The following is a 17,681-nucleotide window of genomic DNA, read 5'->3' on the forward strand; positions in this document are numbered from 1 at the left end:
CATTTTATGTACATATTCCCTGAGTGTTCGTAATATACGATTGACAATTTCTAAAAAAAATAATCAAATTGAAAAAAAAATTCATTTGTTAAGGGATCATGTCAAAAAAAAAAAAAAAAATCAAAGAATATATACGTTGTATGTATATGGATTATGATTATATCGATTCATTTCATCTTAAAGATATTAAATCTTTGTTACCTTCCTACTGTATATGGAAATCTTATTTACATGCATTTTTTGTTCATTCTTCAATATATATTCTTGATTGATCTTCAGTGTTATATATCTAGTTTTTCCTGGATTTTTATCGTAAATTTAGGAGTAATTATTAGAAGTTATTTTGTAATTTGTTTGGTACTTTTTGATCAAGATTTTGTGTAATAAAAGTATAATTACAATATGAAACGGGAGTTCTTGCCTGTTGCAGTTTTTAGGAACAAGAAAAATACATATAATACAGGGCTAAAACCGGTAATATATATATATATTATATAAGAATATAAAATTAGGAAATGGCAACAAATATATTTTAGGGGTTTATTTATAATTTATTTCCAAAAATGTGTATAAATATGTATGTATACAATATGTCTTTGACGGAAAACTATTGATATTAGGCTGAATTGTAAAAATTCTATAATAAATACCTACTAAATCATTATTGAATTATACTGTATTTCATTATTCAATTAAATTTATATATGATTATTTTAAATGCATATGGATATACCTAAATAAGCTCTATTTTCATCGTTCATCATATAAGAAATAATAAAAAAATATTGTAGGCAGAGAAATAATGTAATTTTTTATTTATTAGAAATTTGTACGAATACGGAAAATCACCTTTGAAAATAAACATAAGATTTTTAAAACCATTTTTTTTTTAAATATTTCAATTACAGGTAGACTTTTTAAATGACGAATAACCCCACTAGTATAAAAATTGATACTTTAGTTGATAAATTTAAAAATATTTATTGTTTCAATGTAAGAAATCTTCTTTTAATCTTTTTTCCTCTCAAAGGGACGAAAGAATCAACATTTAGCTTTAAGATTAAAAAATGAAGTCATATTTGACTCTGTGTTCTACAAACATTGGATTCCATGAAGCAATGGTGCATTAGTAGTTTTTAAAGGTAAATGTACTGTCATGAGTCCGTTAAGCCTTTGCAAATCAAGATATTTCTATCTAATAGAATAAAGAGCCTGCTCATTTTACTTTGAATGTACAATCCCTGAGTCAAAATGAATTTATATGGGGTTTAAACAAAACCAGTCGAACATTATCTTCCCCAGTTGGGGCACCCTAAATTTTCCATTTTAAGATATGGTCAAGAGGAAAGGCAAATAAGTTTTGAGAATCAGCAAGGAAAGTTTCTGATACCATTTTAAGTCATATTAGGACAAACTCCCAGTGAAAAATTATAGTAACCACATGCAAAGCAATAACAAAACGTTTTGTTATTGCATACTTCAATCTTCAAAATTTAATTGTAAATTTTGTCAATCAGCTCTCTCAAATTTAGCTAATTTTAAATTTACTATTGGACAATTTCAGAAAGCCAATCGGTTTTATTACTTTACAAATAGTAACACCTACTTATATCTATCCAAATTTCCTTATTTTTTATACTTTTTCGGGAGTTAAGTCCTAATGATATTACTTTAGATCCATGTATAAAACATGCATATTAAATAATATTTGTTGGACCTTAAGTATATAGGGATATATGTAAGAATTAAGCTCGCAACATCTTTATCAAATATACAGTAATGGGAAATATAAAAAATATTTTCTAGGGGAAACCTTAAGGGAATAAAAATAATAACAGGTTTAATTGACCATAACTACAAATATATATATATTTGTAAGTATTGAAAAAAGGAGATGATTAACAAATTATTTATTACACAAAGTTTTTGATCATTTAGCTGACCAAATTTTGAAATATTTTTCAAAAATTCTAAAACATTTCAAGTAAAATCTCTATTTCTTCCATAAATAATTTTTTTGATTAACTTATTTTGAAATACAGATTTCGTAATGATGAACTATTTGATTCTTAGTTACTGGAGAATATAAAATGTAAGTATATTTTTATTACGATATTATAATAACAACTTGAATCATTTTATCAGCTCAGTAATACACTTGTTTTATTCAAATCCAATGGTTTACTTTACAAAATGTAGTTAAAATGTATGGAATGATTAAACATTGGTACATAAGGGTCTTTTAAAGAGTACGTAATAGTGGAGGAAATTTTAGATTTTTTTAGTGAGAGACTATTATAGAAATAATGTTACAAATAATAATATTTTTTTAATGTTCCATTAATTGATTAGATGGAGTTGCTCAGATTAAGTATAAGTAAACATTAAAGTATTACAATTACTCCATCTAACCTAGGAATCTTTTGGTAAAATCCATATACGGAAAGTATATTTCTTTCTCTAGGAATTGCGATAAATGATATTTTTTACAACGTTTAAAATACTTAGTCACATTATACTAGGGTTTTATTTTGACGTCCTGTCCTAAATTTTAAAGAGATGGTCAAATCAGACGCAAGAGCCAATTGTTGCTAAATCATGTCATCGTAGCTATCTCATCCATCAGTGAGGTAATTGTTATCGATACTTAAAGTTTCACTAATTCAGCAATTCAATTGATAAAATGAGATGTTTTAGTATTATTAATGAAAATATTACCAATAATACTTTCTGGGACACACTATAAAGGACCTAGAACATGGAAGGGACAGAACAGGATCGATATAACCCTACATTGTACTAAAGTGTTCATGGGCATAACTCCTACCATTAAGGGTAGGGCGCTGATTAAAAGATTCGGAAGAGGGATATTGATATTTGGGTTTAAAAATGACATCTTAGATTCATCAATTATAATTTTACAAAAATGTTATACGAGTTTTCTTTATGCCTTATTAGGAATAAATCAATTCTGTTTTAAAAAAATGTCAATTACATAAAAATATTAAAATATCTAAAAACCAAGGCGTCTGCGGGATTATATTTCTGGAGAATCTTGTTTCTTGGAATTTTTGGAAATAATGAACCAAATTTTTTTTTTTTTTTTTCAAACTGAGTTTTTGTGTTTTGAAATTTCCATAACTTCATTACAAAAAAAGAATCTTTTTAGAAAGAAAAATTCCAAATATTGATTTTAGTGGAAAAAATAATTATTATTTAATATACAATGATATATTTATAAAGCTCCACCCTTAACTGGGTTTAATTTTTACATTTTGTATGTAATCAATTATATACTTTTATTGAATCAGAGTTTGACGAATTTAAAATTCGTTATAGTAAATTTGCAAAGTTCAAACAGTGACATATTATTCAAAATGTGACATTTTTAGTCAAAAAGTATCCAAATATTCATACGAATGTTGTTTTTAGAAACTGCTCAAAAATATTGGTATCATTACGAAACACAAATAACAAAAAATGGTTCTGTTGAAATATATGTATTCTTTTAATAGGAGTAAGAAATAGGAGACGCATTATAAAATTTATTTGTTTGGAACTTGATATTTTTACGTCTTATAGAAGTTCTATTATGAATTATTTTTTATTTCTTAAAGAAAAAAGGTTACATAGATATTTGTATATATAGGAAAAGCCACATCCAATTTATAAAAAAATAGTCAATTCCTACATTTCATGCTAAAAATTATACATAATTAAGTCTCCAATATCTGAACCTTTATGAACAATTTAATATTGTATAATCTTTCGTCTTTCAAGTGACGAAGCCTTGCATAAATTTAGGCTGAATACATGATTTTAATTTTTATGTCTTCATAATAATAAAAAATAACATTATATTTGTTTTCTTTTATATTTATCGATTAATAGGCCTGAATAAAATTGATCAATTCAGCATATTTTTTTCTTTTTCTCTCTATATATATTTCCTGTTCTAATAAATTTGATAATCTTTTTTCAAATTATTTTTTTCAACATTTTCTAGAATAAATATGATAATCTCAAACTATGTACATAAATATATATTTTCATAACGTTGTTCAATCACGTATTTAAATTATAATTGAATGGATTTAGAGCTGTTGATCATAGTTATATTTTTAGAACAGTTTAAATAATACAATAATATCAGAACAAGATTTCTTGTGGAGTCCCACTCTCAAGACAAATAACAACAATGAACAAAACTATAGAAATGATGCAAGGATTTAAGTCAATATCCTCTAGTTTATATGTCATAGCTATTTAATTATTTAGGACAGATTATATCTCATTTTATTTCAATAGTTTATAATATTAAAAAAGGAACAAATAGCTGCAACTTAAGATTTGCAGAAAAATTGATTTTTTCTCTTAAAAAAAAATTATTTTTGTTGGAGAACTTGTTCCTTATTATAATTCATAGTTACTCAAAAGTATGAATATTTCACCTAAAAGTAATTTAGTCAAAGTGTACTCATGTCCAAAGGAGAGAAGTTATTACTAAGGAAGATTTTTTTTTGTGTTAGACTTTGTCTGCAGAAATTTTTGTTATAGGACCCATTATGGTATATAAATAATTAAATAATTTTTTTAAAATTATTATTTATTTATTATTAACTGTAACTAATCATACTACTCATCAAAAAATAAGATAATAGAAAAAAATAGTATTACTTCACTTACAAAAGCATAAAATCTATTGCTTGAGGTGACAAAAATTTCATATGCCACAAGTCCAAGTAAAGTCTGAAGTTTTGTAGTTGAATACTTTCATAGAGTCTGGTTTGAGCTAACAAATGTCTTTGGGGTTCATTTCAAGATCAAAATTATAATATAGGATCCTTTGTTAAAGCTTTTCCTTAGTTATATCTTTCGAGTTACAGACAAGTTGCAAGTCTTAGGCTATCAACCCCAAGTTAAGTCTCGAGTCTAAGTAATCACCTCTGTCTATTGACAAGTATTGTAATTTGATGATCAAAATAAAGCCTCACCTGGGAATAACAAGGGCACCCTGAGTCAAAATTATTTGGTATTGAGTTTCAAGTCGAGGGCTAAGTATTTCCTACCAAGTTATTGCATTGTATGTCTTTCATTTGAAGTCTATATTTATTTACCTATATATTGATTTGAGTATTATGACTTTTTTTAGTCCAGTCTGAATTAGTTATTAAGAATAAAAAGTAAAGACAAGAACTAAATATCAATTATTAAGTAGTAAATTCATATTCACATTCATTACTAATATATATTGCTACTTAATCTGACTTGAAATGAGTTTTCTCCCCTATAAAATGTATTTTAAATCTAGCCCAAAGAGTTGAAACAATTGTTAATAAATTTAATATAAAAAATTGTTCAAGTTGATTTAAGTTTAAAGTTTGAATATTCGAGTCCAGGTCAAGTCTCGAGTATTTGACTTTGACCTTAATTCAAATCTACAAATTACGGATTCAATTCCAAGTCACACTTTTAATACGATTTAGCATTTTTTCACTTCTTTTATCAACTTTAATCATTGACTAGCGTGTACAATTATACTTTTATGAATTATAATTAGAATAATTTACTTTCTGAGCTTGAAATTCAATTGTCTTGTAACATTTTTAAGTTAATATATATTTTTTATAAGGGGTAGAGCTAGAGCTTATATTAGTATGATGATGGGAAACCACTGTAGTAGCACTAATTACTCATTAGTTTTTAGACATTTTGCGAAAAAACATTTGGAATCATTAAATATGTTGATCATTGCTGTGAGTATAAACAAATTATAAAATATAAATTCACTTTATCTCAAATGAATTGCTTGTTTAAAATAGGAATTTAAATTAGTTTATTTGACAATGAGTAACATTTAATTTTTTTTTTTTTTTACAAAATGAACTGTTGTGAAATATGGTTAATTGATTTGAAATATTTTTTTTTATCAAAAGGGCCTAATTTAGTAATAATTTGAATTTTATTGAATATTTTTAGTATTTGGCATTATTTTAAGGACATTGCCAAAATTTCATTTGAGATTTATATTCACAATATCTCTTTTAATACATTTTCATTCAATACAAATAAATATTTAGAAAGCTGACCTGGAATTCAATAATATTTTTAAAATGAATTTTATTTAGTGTGATCATGAAAAGAGAGTTTTAGGTAAATATAAAAAAAAAAAAATAATATACATACGGAAGGAGGTTTCAAATTCTAAAAACTTTCTGTACATATGTTAAAAAAAACATGGGAATCCAGACGATTTGAAATTTTTATTGATAGGAGAGCAGCTTAGGTGTAAAAAAAAATTCAATAGGGAGAGGGACACAAATCCCACGCCAAGAACAATTACATTGTCAATTTTCACTTCTATTCTAAAGGCTTACACTCAAAACTACCTAACTAATTAAAGTGTTACTCTTTTTCTTTTGTTAGCATATGCACATTATACTTATTTGTTCTCTCCTCAGGAATTAAATAATAATCGTAACAGTTTTAGAAAAAAAAGACACGGTTGAGAATGCCAATTACAAAAAAGAAAACTAAATGCTTATGATTTACAACTCCATAAATGCAGCCTCATATTTTTTCTTTTAATGGATAGTTTCAAATAATTATTCCTACAACAGGGTCACATGTGTAATAGTCATATAAAAAATAATGTAAATTAAACTTAAATGCTGCTACATCCATATTCCAAGTTTTTTTTTATTGATATGATTAAACATAATATGTACATTAAAATAAATAATGAAACTGAATCAGTTTATTCCCATTTGTAGTCGGATCTTTAAAGTCCCTAAGTTACATTAATCCTAAGGTATACAACTTTTTTTAATTTTTGCAATAATATAATCAGAAACTTTAAGAGATTTCTTCCATTCATATATATTACTATTTATAAATTGAGAGTTAAATTAACCCATCTTTATTTGCCTTCAAACTTAATCCAAGTTCTTTCGTTTTACAAAAACATTAAATGAATATTTTAGCAGCATATATTTTTATTAGCCTATAATAGTTGTTACACAATAAGCATAATTATACAACTTGAATACCTTTTAGCAATATATTAAATACCTGTGAAATCATAATCCAAAATAGTAATAGGAGAAAATAATGTTAAAGTTTATAGAAGATAGAGGATAAATAAATTCTACAAGGTATGTTTTGAATAAAATAAGACATCTCTCACTCACATTTTTTCCCTCTGTCATCATTGGGATAGATTAAAAATAAACAACCATTATAAATTTCTTTGAAACCTCAATACCTAATTGTAAAATTGTGAATAACCCAAAATATTTTGAAATACCATCCCCCAAAAAAATATTCAGGATGTATTTATGTGATAAATTAAAAATTTACATTGCCAACGGAGAAAAAATATAACAAGACTTTAGAAGGTTAGTTGATGTGTGTGTCTTGATGAACAAAATCGAAAATCGAGTTGTCATCAAATATATTTTTTTGAACAATTATTTTACAGAGAAAAACGTCCAGTACTATTTGAACGCGCTACAAGGATGGGAACATCCCTCGGGAAAAATGAGTGTGGAGTTACTTAATGTAGGAAATGTTGTTAGTATGGGAAAAAAGTATTACATATGTATAAAATATTATTTATTCATCTTTTCAAATAGCTTCAAAATAAGATTCAAAGAACAAAATAAAGTTCTTAGTACCTGAAATGTCAAACCAATTGCATTAAAAATACATATTCTTCAAATACAAATCTTCGTATTCTATGAGCTTTGAGATATTTTATATGGGTAAAAGCTTCTTCATCAGACGTTGCTTTACATACTTCAACGTTTATTTTTCAATTTTCATATTTTCTCTTGAAAAAATATTGAATTTAATTCTAAAATGCTGTTTTTTTTAGATATTAAATTTTTAAAAGCTTTTATAAGTATTCAGATAAAATCTTTTTCATGAAAAAAATGAAAGGCAAGAAACATATTTTTAAAGATCTTTTTTTTTTTTTTTTTTTGCGTTAGAGACAAAAGTTGTACAATTTGTAATTATTAATATTTAAAGTATGAAGCACATGTTTATACGTTATTCATAATTAAGAACTATCTTTTTGTGTGGGTTAACTTATCGAGATTAATTTGTATCGATTACCTACTTTCTAAATTAGTCAAGCCAACTTTATATGTAATGCGCATATGTATTGACAACCCATATATATTATATTGGATCGAAATAATTACTGCTTATTATATATTTTTATAAGAAAATACTAATGATGTTTTTAGATAGCTTTTTGTGAAGATTTATTACCTTATTTAAACACAAGTATATGGATAAGTATAGGCACCCTCAACAGTTTTTGGGGATTCTTGATATTGATATTGTATATTTTTCATCCGAGTCAAGAATATCACTTTTAAGAATTTTAAAAAGACTTTTGAGAATCTTTTTACATGTAATGAACTACCTCAGTATTGTCTAGTATCGCCAAGACCAATAAACATAGTGTTCATGTCAGAGAGAAGATTGTTCTTTTTTTTTAAAGCAAGACAGTGGATACAAATCCATTTCCAAGAAATTGAGTGTTCATAAATCAAATTTTTCCAATATAATCGAGAAATATGGAGAAGTTTGTAATCGTAAATGAACTGGTGAGGCATCAAAACTATCACCTCTAAAAGTGGCCAGGGAAGTCAAAATTAACCCCAGAGCAAATATGAATGTAATTTTAGATGATTTAGAGAAGAATGGGATTGTTGTTTGACGAAGAACGATGTCATAAATGCTTCGCAAAGAAGGTTAAATAAAAAAAATAAAATAGGGATGTAGGGCCAAATACCAAAAGTATTAAAAAAAATCAAAAGAATAATTCAAAACTCATTCAAATGATTCTTGTAACAGACTAAATGGGTTTCATTCAGTGCTGGTGTCAACACTGTCCTTTTCACCCTCACAAGGCTCTTTACACACACTTTCTATATACTATTGGATACAAGTTTCATAGTCGTGAAGAATTGTCTAACTACCAACTTATTTTGGGCCTTTATCTCTCTTTCTATTCAAAGGAAAGGATGTAATAAAACTAACAACGTGGCAGTTTGGTGAGAAACCCCAAGATTATGTACTTAAGTGAAATAGACTTGCTTGTTATGTTTAACTCCTCAGGATCAAGTTTGCCCTTTATGACAGAGCCCTTTATCCTCTCCAACGTTTCGGCCTAGCTGACAGCGTAGACGGCTGTCCTGGAGACGCCCAATTTCTTGGATTGCACAAAATGTAAATTTGTTGCTCACGTTCAAGCATCATTTTTTCGACTTCAACCTTAGCTAGAGAGCTCAGGTTTGTTTCGATTTCAATGACCCACCTAGTGAATAATAAATGTTGTACAAATTTTAATAGTCATTCACATTTCTATTGTGAAAGAATTTTTGTTTATATGCTCATAGTTTAATAATATATTATAAAGTTCTTTAACATTGTCTACATTAAACAATTCTAAATTCCCAAAGTTTTTCGAACTTTTGTTTAAATGTTCTTCCATGAAAAACTTAATACATTATATCGAAAATTTCAGTTCAAAATATGATAGTAGTAGATCAAATTGCGAAACGTGAGGTAATTTGTACATACATATATTATACTCTGCAATACAAATTAGTATACATACAAACCAAGTTGTTTCTTCGCTATTATTTCCATGCCAATTTTCCATATATATACAACCTTATAGTTAAAAAACTTCTTATATTGCATAATACTAAGAAAAAGCAAAAGTAAGAGATCAAAACACCTTGAAAAAAAAAAAAAAAAAAAAATGGCTCAAGTTACATAACTTTACTTTTCTCGATTCAAATTATTTTTTTATTATATATCCCTATAATTTTTTGATGCATGAAAAGAAAGACAAGTCTTATATAAACATAATATAACGTTCCTTGTCATTCAAATAGAGCTCAGATATATATAAGCCAATTATATAACTTTCTCTGAATATGAATAATAAATAGCTATGAGTGAAGGAACAAATATGGACTATTTCAAAAATACATCTATTTTTATTTATAAGAGTTATTATTAAAATTTAATGTCGTTGATCAGTATGTGCGTATAGAAACAATTTGATATACATATGTATGCATATGTCATTAAAGAAATAGTTTTTATTTGGCTCAAATCTTCGTTAGTTTCCTTTAAATCCTAGTTTAAGTGCTTCCTTGAAATATTTAGTAACTCAAACATTCAAACGAATATTTTAGCTGCATTAAGCTATAATTGCATTTACTAGTTGTAGTATTATGATGCGATAAGCATCAGTAAACAAATTGAATTGTTTTTTTATCATTATATTTTATAAATTTGAAAAAAAAAAATATATACAAAAGAAAACACATTAAAACCAAATTATCAAAAATAGAAGTTAAAGAAAATAATATTACTTTCTTAAATTGTGAAAGCGTAGTTTTTTTCTAAATTGATAAATGAGGGAGGGGGGAATGGGGAGGAGACCCCCAAGACATATCTAACTCTCCTTAGATCTACAGAAATATCGCGTCTTGAATCTTGTGTCGTTTTAAAATCATGTTTTTTGAGTATCTTGTATGCCACCCAAGATAAGATATGTAATGTCCCTCCAAGACGTAATATTAGGTGTCAAAAAACTTTACGTCACCCCTAGTTCAAGTTTTTTCGCATCCTAAAATATTTGATGAATATAAAATTGATTTATGCAATAAAGACTTAATAATAAAAATATTACTTAGTAATAAAAAAATTAATAAAATGAAAAATTGGAATATTTTATATGTAAATTTAAAAAATGTAGCCTTCATCCGAATCCTACTTTATCTAGGTCAGACCTTTGACATAAAATGCTGATAACTTTCGGTACAAATATAAGTCTAATTATAGTTTCAGATCAGGACTCAAAATTTCGAGTACCTGAAATTAACTAAAATATTTAAGTCTACAGATCAGAACTGATCCCAGTCCTAGATCCTATCAGTTATATCTTCCTTGCTTATATACTTTGTTGAAATAAATAAAAATCGAAATCTTCGAGATTTTGCATAAAGCTGATTTTGATGGGTAAAAGTAATGTTTTGGAGGACCAATATTCTAGCAATAATGTAGTTATTTTTGGATTTGAAATTAGTAAAATTTGTATTTTATTACATTATATAGATATAATTTATCAAGTTCAAAACTCAGTGATTTAAGATTAATTTGAGGTGTTATGCAAGGAAGGCAGTTGCAACAAGTGTTGTATGTGCCCCTTTAAATTTTTTTCCGCATATCATTTTATATATTTACACTTTCTTACATTGGAGAATGCATGTAACCAGCAAATGGCCTTCAGCTGTGTGAGAATGATATCTCCGATCTATAATATTGATAAGGGATCTTTAATCAGTGCCGTAATCAAAGTTTTGTTATCGATAGGAGGGGCTCTGGTTGAGTGACTATTCATATGACTCACCATTAACAGACCGACAAATATTACTATTAAAAAAATTATTTCTGGCCCAAGCTTCCCTAGACCCCCGCTGATTACGGCTCAGTTACAAAACTTTAGGCAATTTTAAAAAAAAAATACTCATTGAACAACGACATAGGTCAATGAATAACGCGCTCCGGACAATTTATTCTCTAGAATTCAATGTATGTAGGATCGATACTCGGTTGTTCAACGAGAAGGAAATATACTTAATGTATATATACTTGAAAGACAATTTGTAGGTCCGATAGAGTAATTTTTATACTATGTTTGATGCGTTTAAGTCAAACAATCACTGAATTAGCTACCCAAAAGCATGTTGCAACTATCTTCAATGCCCCCCGCCCATTATATTTCTATGTGTATTAAATATACCCCATGTTAAACTAAATTCTTATATTACCAATGCTGTAAGAGTGGAACATTTACTTCATAAAATCAGGCTAATTTTTCCTATAAAAAATACGTTCCCCGTCACCTTTCACTTTTCCCTAGTCTATACAAAACTTGATATTGATATTAATTTGTCAATATCGGTCAAAACAATAAAAATATATATTTTTAAAGTGTATAATAAAATCCACCAATTTTTTTTTTCTAAAATCGATATATTCTCGCAACCTTAAACTAAAATTAGCGGACATATTTAAAATGGCCTTGGCGATTTGAAAGAGTTAGAGTGACGGTATTCCCATGTTTTTAATCCTTAGACATGCCACATCATTTCAAAAATAGTGATCATCTAATTTACGTAATTCTTATAGATACATCAGTATCTGTACAGTAGTTAGAAATGAATAATAAATCAAAGCACAGGTTTATATCATAAACAACTATTGTAGCAAAAAGTATTCTTCATACTTGATGGATGGCGTTTTTTGATGTGTTAGGAGTTGTTGTACGAAGTTAGCAAGATCGATCAAAATACTTAATAAAATAGAATATATGTATATCAGACTGTTGCATCAAGGCTTTCCCTTCAAAACTCCCTTCCCCCAAAAAAAAAAAAGAAGAAAATCAACAACGCTATCTAAAATGGAAAGTCTCTTCTTATTTGTATGTATATACTTCTATAGAAAAAAAAACACAGTTTAAAGAAAGTTGAGTAAGGTTTGAAGAATGAAAAAAGATAGGCTTAATTATAAATTATAAGAAAATTATATAACTTTTATTCCAAATAAAAAATATAAAAGTTTTTTTTTTAATTTAATGAGTAATTGTTTTAAGAGTTATTGTGCCTACATAGATATTAAGGAAATAAAAGAGATACATTAATGAAATTAATCATAGGTAATATATAAATAGCAAGTGTCCAACCATTTGAAACATTTTGTTTTACATATTATTCAAATCCAAGGATAATTTAGTTATATATCGAGATGTAAATAAACAGCAGTTCCGGGTGGGTGTTTATCATTTTAAAAAGTAATTAGTGGGGAGGCTAGTCGTACTATATATTTACTTTGTTAAAGCTTTTGTTATTTTTTTATCAATAATAACGAGGACAGAACTATTAAATCTTTTTAACATCACAAAAAGATTTATAATAATCTCTAAATCATATCCTTTGTATCTGATAAATGGCACCAAATATACGTTTTATTGAAAATGATTTTGTGCACACTGTGATATGCTCAAGAGGGATAGTAAATGCTGTTTAAAGATAAAACAGTGAAATAATTATTTTTTTTTTGTACCCTTCCTGATATAAGACTAAACATATCAATTGACATGATTCTTTGTAAAATAACTATATTTTTTATAACTTTATCCCTCCCAAGGGTGGTTCTTTACGTGCATAGGAATGTTTTATTTTATTTTTTCAAATCTCTTGTTATATTTATAAAATTGGATCTCATTTACTTTCTTAAAATGAAATTGTAGTTCAATAAGTAAAAGGCATGGAAAAATCTATTAATATAGAACAGACTATCAATCAATGACGAAAGGTTCTTCTTTATATATGTTTGTGTATGTTGTGACTATGAAATTGTATAGTACACATAAATTGTTTATGGGCATTCAAGCGAATACAAATTGCTAGATCATGCAGTTAATAAGAAAATAATAATTTTTTTATTTCCCATTATTCATTGCTTCTTATCACTTGAAAAGCCTTGAAGAAGAAATAATCTCAACGTATAAGTTATGAGAAAAAATTTGACGTGTTCAACCCCTTCGATGAAGCCTCATTATGCATTATAAATGCATATATAAAGTTTTGATACTTTTGTTGTTGTTTTTTTTTGTTCAAAAAATGCTTGACTCATACAAAGTGATTCTCATTAAGTATTAAGTGAAAAAGGATAGCGACTCACGTGTATTAATACATATTTATCAAATTTTAACGCGAGTACGTCACTGGGATATTGAGCCAACACAAAATTAAATTGTATGTTTTAGTAATATTTAATACTTTTTTTGCCTAAGTAGCTGCTACACTTTATTTTGTAGCAGTAAATTTTATAACTCATAGTTTATTATCATAAATAATAATCGGACAAAAGAACACGTGATATATTATTTCTAAATTAATAAAAAACAATTCAGATCAGACATGTTCTATTAAGAAAAATACATCCCTTAGCCCGCTTCCATCTCCTTTTTTCCTATTCATCGTTGGAGAGGATAAATGATAAGTACACATCAAAAAATTCTTTGAAACCTTGCTAGTAGTTTATAAATTTGTTAGTAACTTAAAAACTATTCAAGTAAACAACACACAAAAAAAAATGAAAGAGAAATTGGATAAACTCAGAATTAGTAGAGTAGGCAGAACAAAAATATGATACACACAAGGATATTTTAATCTCTGGGGTAAATAATAACCCCATAGAAGTAACATAAGGTAGAAATAAATTCAAATAGAAGGAAAAACTTACGTCGATATTCATGCTCGATGGTTGATATGGATAACGCGCCTATTCCTGCGGCTGCAGACATTGTATACTCGCGTTGATCTTTATATGTCTCAGGAATGAATAGGTGCAATTATTATTTGTAGTTTTATAGTCAGTTGTAAAAACTCGGATGTTGTAAGAAAAAAATTCATGACGAACTCACTTCCGTCTCTTCCTTCATTATACATGTATCTTTTACCTTAGCAAACCGAGTAGTTTTTTTATTTTTACATTGAGCTTTATATAATTAGTAAGCTATCAACACTATATACATGGTTCAAAACTAATTATTTTGATGGTACATCACTAATAATGAGATGAAAATAATTGAATATGATTATTACAGTCGTTTAGAACTTTTCCTATCATCTTACTTATGAGACTCTCAATTTTCAACTGAGGAGTAAAGGAAAAGAAAAATTGTTGAAGGAAAAATAGAATGAAAAACACAGTAGGAGTAGATGGAGAGAAGAAGTAGAAAAAGGTTAAAAATGGGCTCCAAAAAGAGAAGAGGTAAGCAAAAAAAAGCTCCAATAGAGCGACAAGGCAGCATCGCTTATTGTTGGAGGATTTCAAACAGCAGTCAACACAACCACTTTCTATCTCTTTCTCTGTATAGAAATATACGAGTGTGTGGATCTGCACACATCCCCGTTAATTCCCCCTACCCCCTCCTTCTAATATTTCTTGCTCACACCAAGGCGTGCACGGTGAAAATAACACTTTATATACTGAAGGGGAAGAAGATCCCGGCTTTTTAATTCAATATTTTCCCCTTCCGTTGGAGAAACATGTTCATCAATAAGTTGTTTATATATATTTTTTTTTACTAACTCATTGAGCTACAAGTTCCTTGATACGTTTTTTTGTTGACTTGAATTAAAGGAAATTCTTAGAATAATTAATAGATATTGTATTTTCAAGACAACGTAAAAGCATTTTTTTAATATGTATGTATACATATACTGTTGTGTTGACTCCATTGTATGAATATTAATATAAAATGGGGATAATTTAATAGCGTGGGAGGGGAAAGTGAGTAAAGAAAGCACACATTTAATTTGACAACTTCAATAATTATACTCGTATGGGTTCCCCTGTAACTATGAGCTTTACTTTTAAGACACATAGGCTGCGATCATTGTCATTTCTAGAAGGTGGGGAGGTATATTTTCCATCTTATATTTTTTTAAAGATTTTGGATACCTGTAAACTTATTTATTTTTAATTGTACTTTTATTACAAGTTATTTTTCTACTGTTTTTTTCACAAAAAAAAAAGCAAACAAAAAACAAAAAAAAACTCTGATATTTCAATATATTATGACAAAGGGGACATGTTTGGAGAAAACTATATTTGTATAGATTTGAATAGTTGATTCAAAAGATTGTTCCATGTATCCCAATTTTGACGAAAATTACAAAAACTAAAACCCTATTTTCTATCTTATTACTAGATCCTCCAATAATGTGAGTTGATTATATGTATAGAACGACTCTTAACAAACAAATATCTTCAAAGACATTTATTTCATTTCGATCACTACCTACATAAGCAATACAGGATTAACAACAGTTAAAACATACATAGCCAGAACTTTATAAATATAGAAATTTGCTGTGGAAATGATAATTTGATTTGTATAATGTATTTATAGGAAAACTTATTTGCTTCTTTTAAAAGAATTATAGATTGATTGTGAACATGCCTAAAGCAATAAAAGATTTTTGATTCACCACAAACCAAATCTATAATTATGTTAGATAAAATTCGAAATAAATGCATAAATGAAAGGATGAAGATGATACCTTGACATTTTATTATCTAGTTTGATCTTGTTTTAGTAATGTAAAAAGGTTAGTTTCAATTATGTTATGAGAAACGACATTTATAGAACTAAATTCACATCTAAATGTATTAAACTTGGACACATTATTTTTTTAAAGTGTTATTCTTTTAAACGTTCCCAATTTTATCTGCCCTCATCTCATCCTTCTAGAAACCGGTTTTAATACAAACAAACACTAAGGCAAATTAGATCCTGTAACACGTTTAATGCTCATTATGCTTCGTTACAACAACATACCTCAGTATTCTTTTAATCAGGAAATACATCGTTTTTGACTAGAGTGGTTGGGTGCACTACTAGATTCGTCTGAATATTAAGAAAATTTGTCAAACAGGATTGTGAGGGCCCTGCCAATGTTTTCTCGGAAGCCTTGCCATCCAGAAGCGGCCAAAATCGTCCTAAGTCCTGTTTTGTTGAGAAAAATGGACACATAATTCTGATTAATCCCGTTCAATCTATGAATGCATTCGCTTATATCATCTACGTAGCGTCCCGTTCAACTGCCAATCGACTCATCAATGAATATCTATTGTACCACAGCTATACAAATCGCAAGGGACAGCTTCTAACTCTGTTAAATAGGGAGAGAAGGATCACTCAAAACAAAGCTTTGATCAAGATAAAACTTATGCTGCCCGTGAAATATTTATTCTGGTTCTGCTGATATGGGGAAAAAATATGTCAAACTCAGAAGCATAACTAAAAGAACAGTAGATGGTTGTCAAAACGTTTTTATAACGTTTCTGGGATCATGAAATACAAGCGCCACAGCCATTTATGGTTCTTTGTGTTGTTAGCAACTAAGGCTATGTTATACCACTCTCTATCTTTAAACAGGACATCAAGGTCAATGACAAGGTTTACATAAGTCTTCTGTACACCGAAGTCTTCCTCTGAATCTGCAGCATCATTAAATATAGTAACAAAAATAACCGGCATTATCTATCAAAACTTGATTACTTTTAGGGCAACAATTTCAACCTAATTAAAATGTACGTAGTTACAGAAAAAAGGGTCATGATTATTAAGGAGTATCCTTTCCTTACATAAATCAACATAATGAGCTATTCACTTCTCTAAGATTTATTTGTATCACAAGCAAAGGGTTACCCGGTGTTGCTCAGTCCAATGAGGGAGCGGAAAATCACATTAACAATGATCAATGTTGTTTCTCCTTAATGTTTAGACCCCTTCGGTGCGGGCAAGCATTATTATATAGCACCTGTATATCATATGATAAAAATTGTGTCATAAGCTTCGAAGATATAACTAGATATAAGCAAGAAAAAATTTGTCTAGATGAGGATTCTATAATTTATATTTGTTAAAACATTGTCAAATCGAAATTTGCGAAGACAATTACAAATAACTGTTTTGCACTAATTTTGCAAAAAAAAAAGTAGTCAATAGTATTTATTGGCATTGTAAGGAGGAACACAAACTTTTTCCTGTATTTGCAAAAGCAAAAAGC

At 27.9% G+C, this 17,681-nt stretch overlaps 1 protein-coding gene across 2 annotated transcripts in view; it reads right to left on the reverse strand.

Moving 5' to 3' along the window:
• The window catches only part of Ca-alpha1T (Ca[2+]-channel protein alpha[[1]] subunit T), a 490,322-nt gene that overhangs the window by 178,382 nt on the left and 294,259 nt on the right, over window positions 1–17,681 (reverse strand). The window contains exon 1 of one of the 2 annotated variants that reach the window (XM_071887140.1): window positions 14,344–14,759. The exons of the other annotated variant lie outside the window; for it this stretch is intronic. Within the exon in view, the coding sequence (XP_071743241.1) occupies window positions 14,344–14,404 (61 nt within the window). The 5' untranslated portion in view covers window positions 14,405–14,759. Of the gene's footprint in view, window positions 1–14,343; window positions 14,760–17,681 lie in introns of those variants that run through there. 2 annotated transcript variants of the gene reach the window in all.

This window comes from Lepeophtheirus salmonis, chromosome 1 (assembly GCF_016086655.4).
Source record: "Lepeophtheirus salmonis chromosome 1, UVic_Lsal_1.4, whole genome shotgun sequence".
NCBI lineage: Eukaryota > Metazoa > Arthropoda > Copepoda > Siphonostomatoida > Caligidae > Lepeophtheirus > Lepeophtheirus salmonis.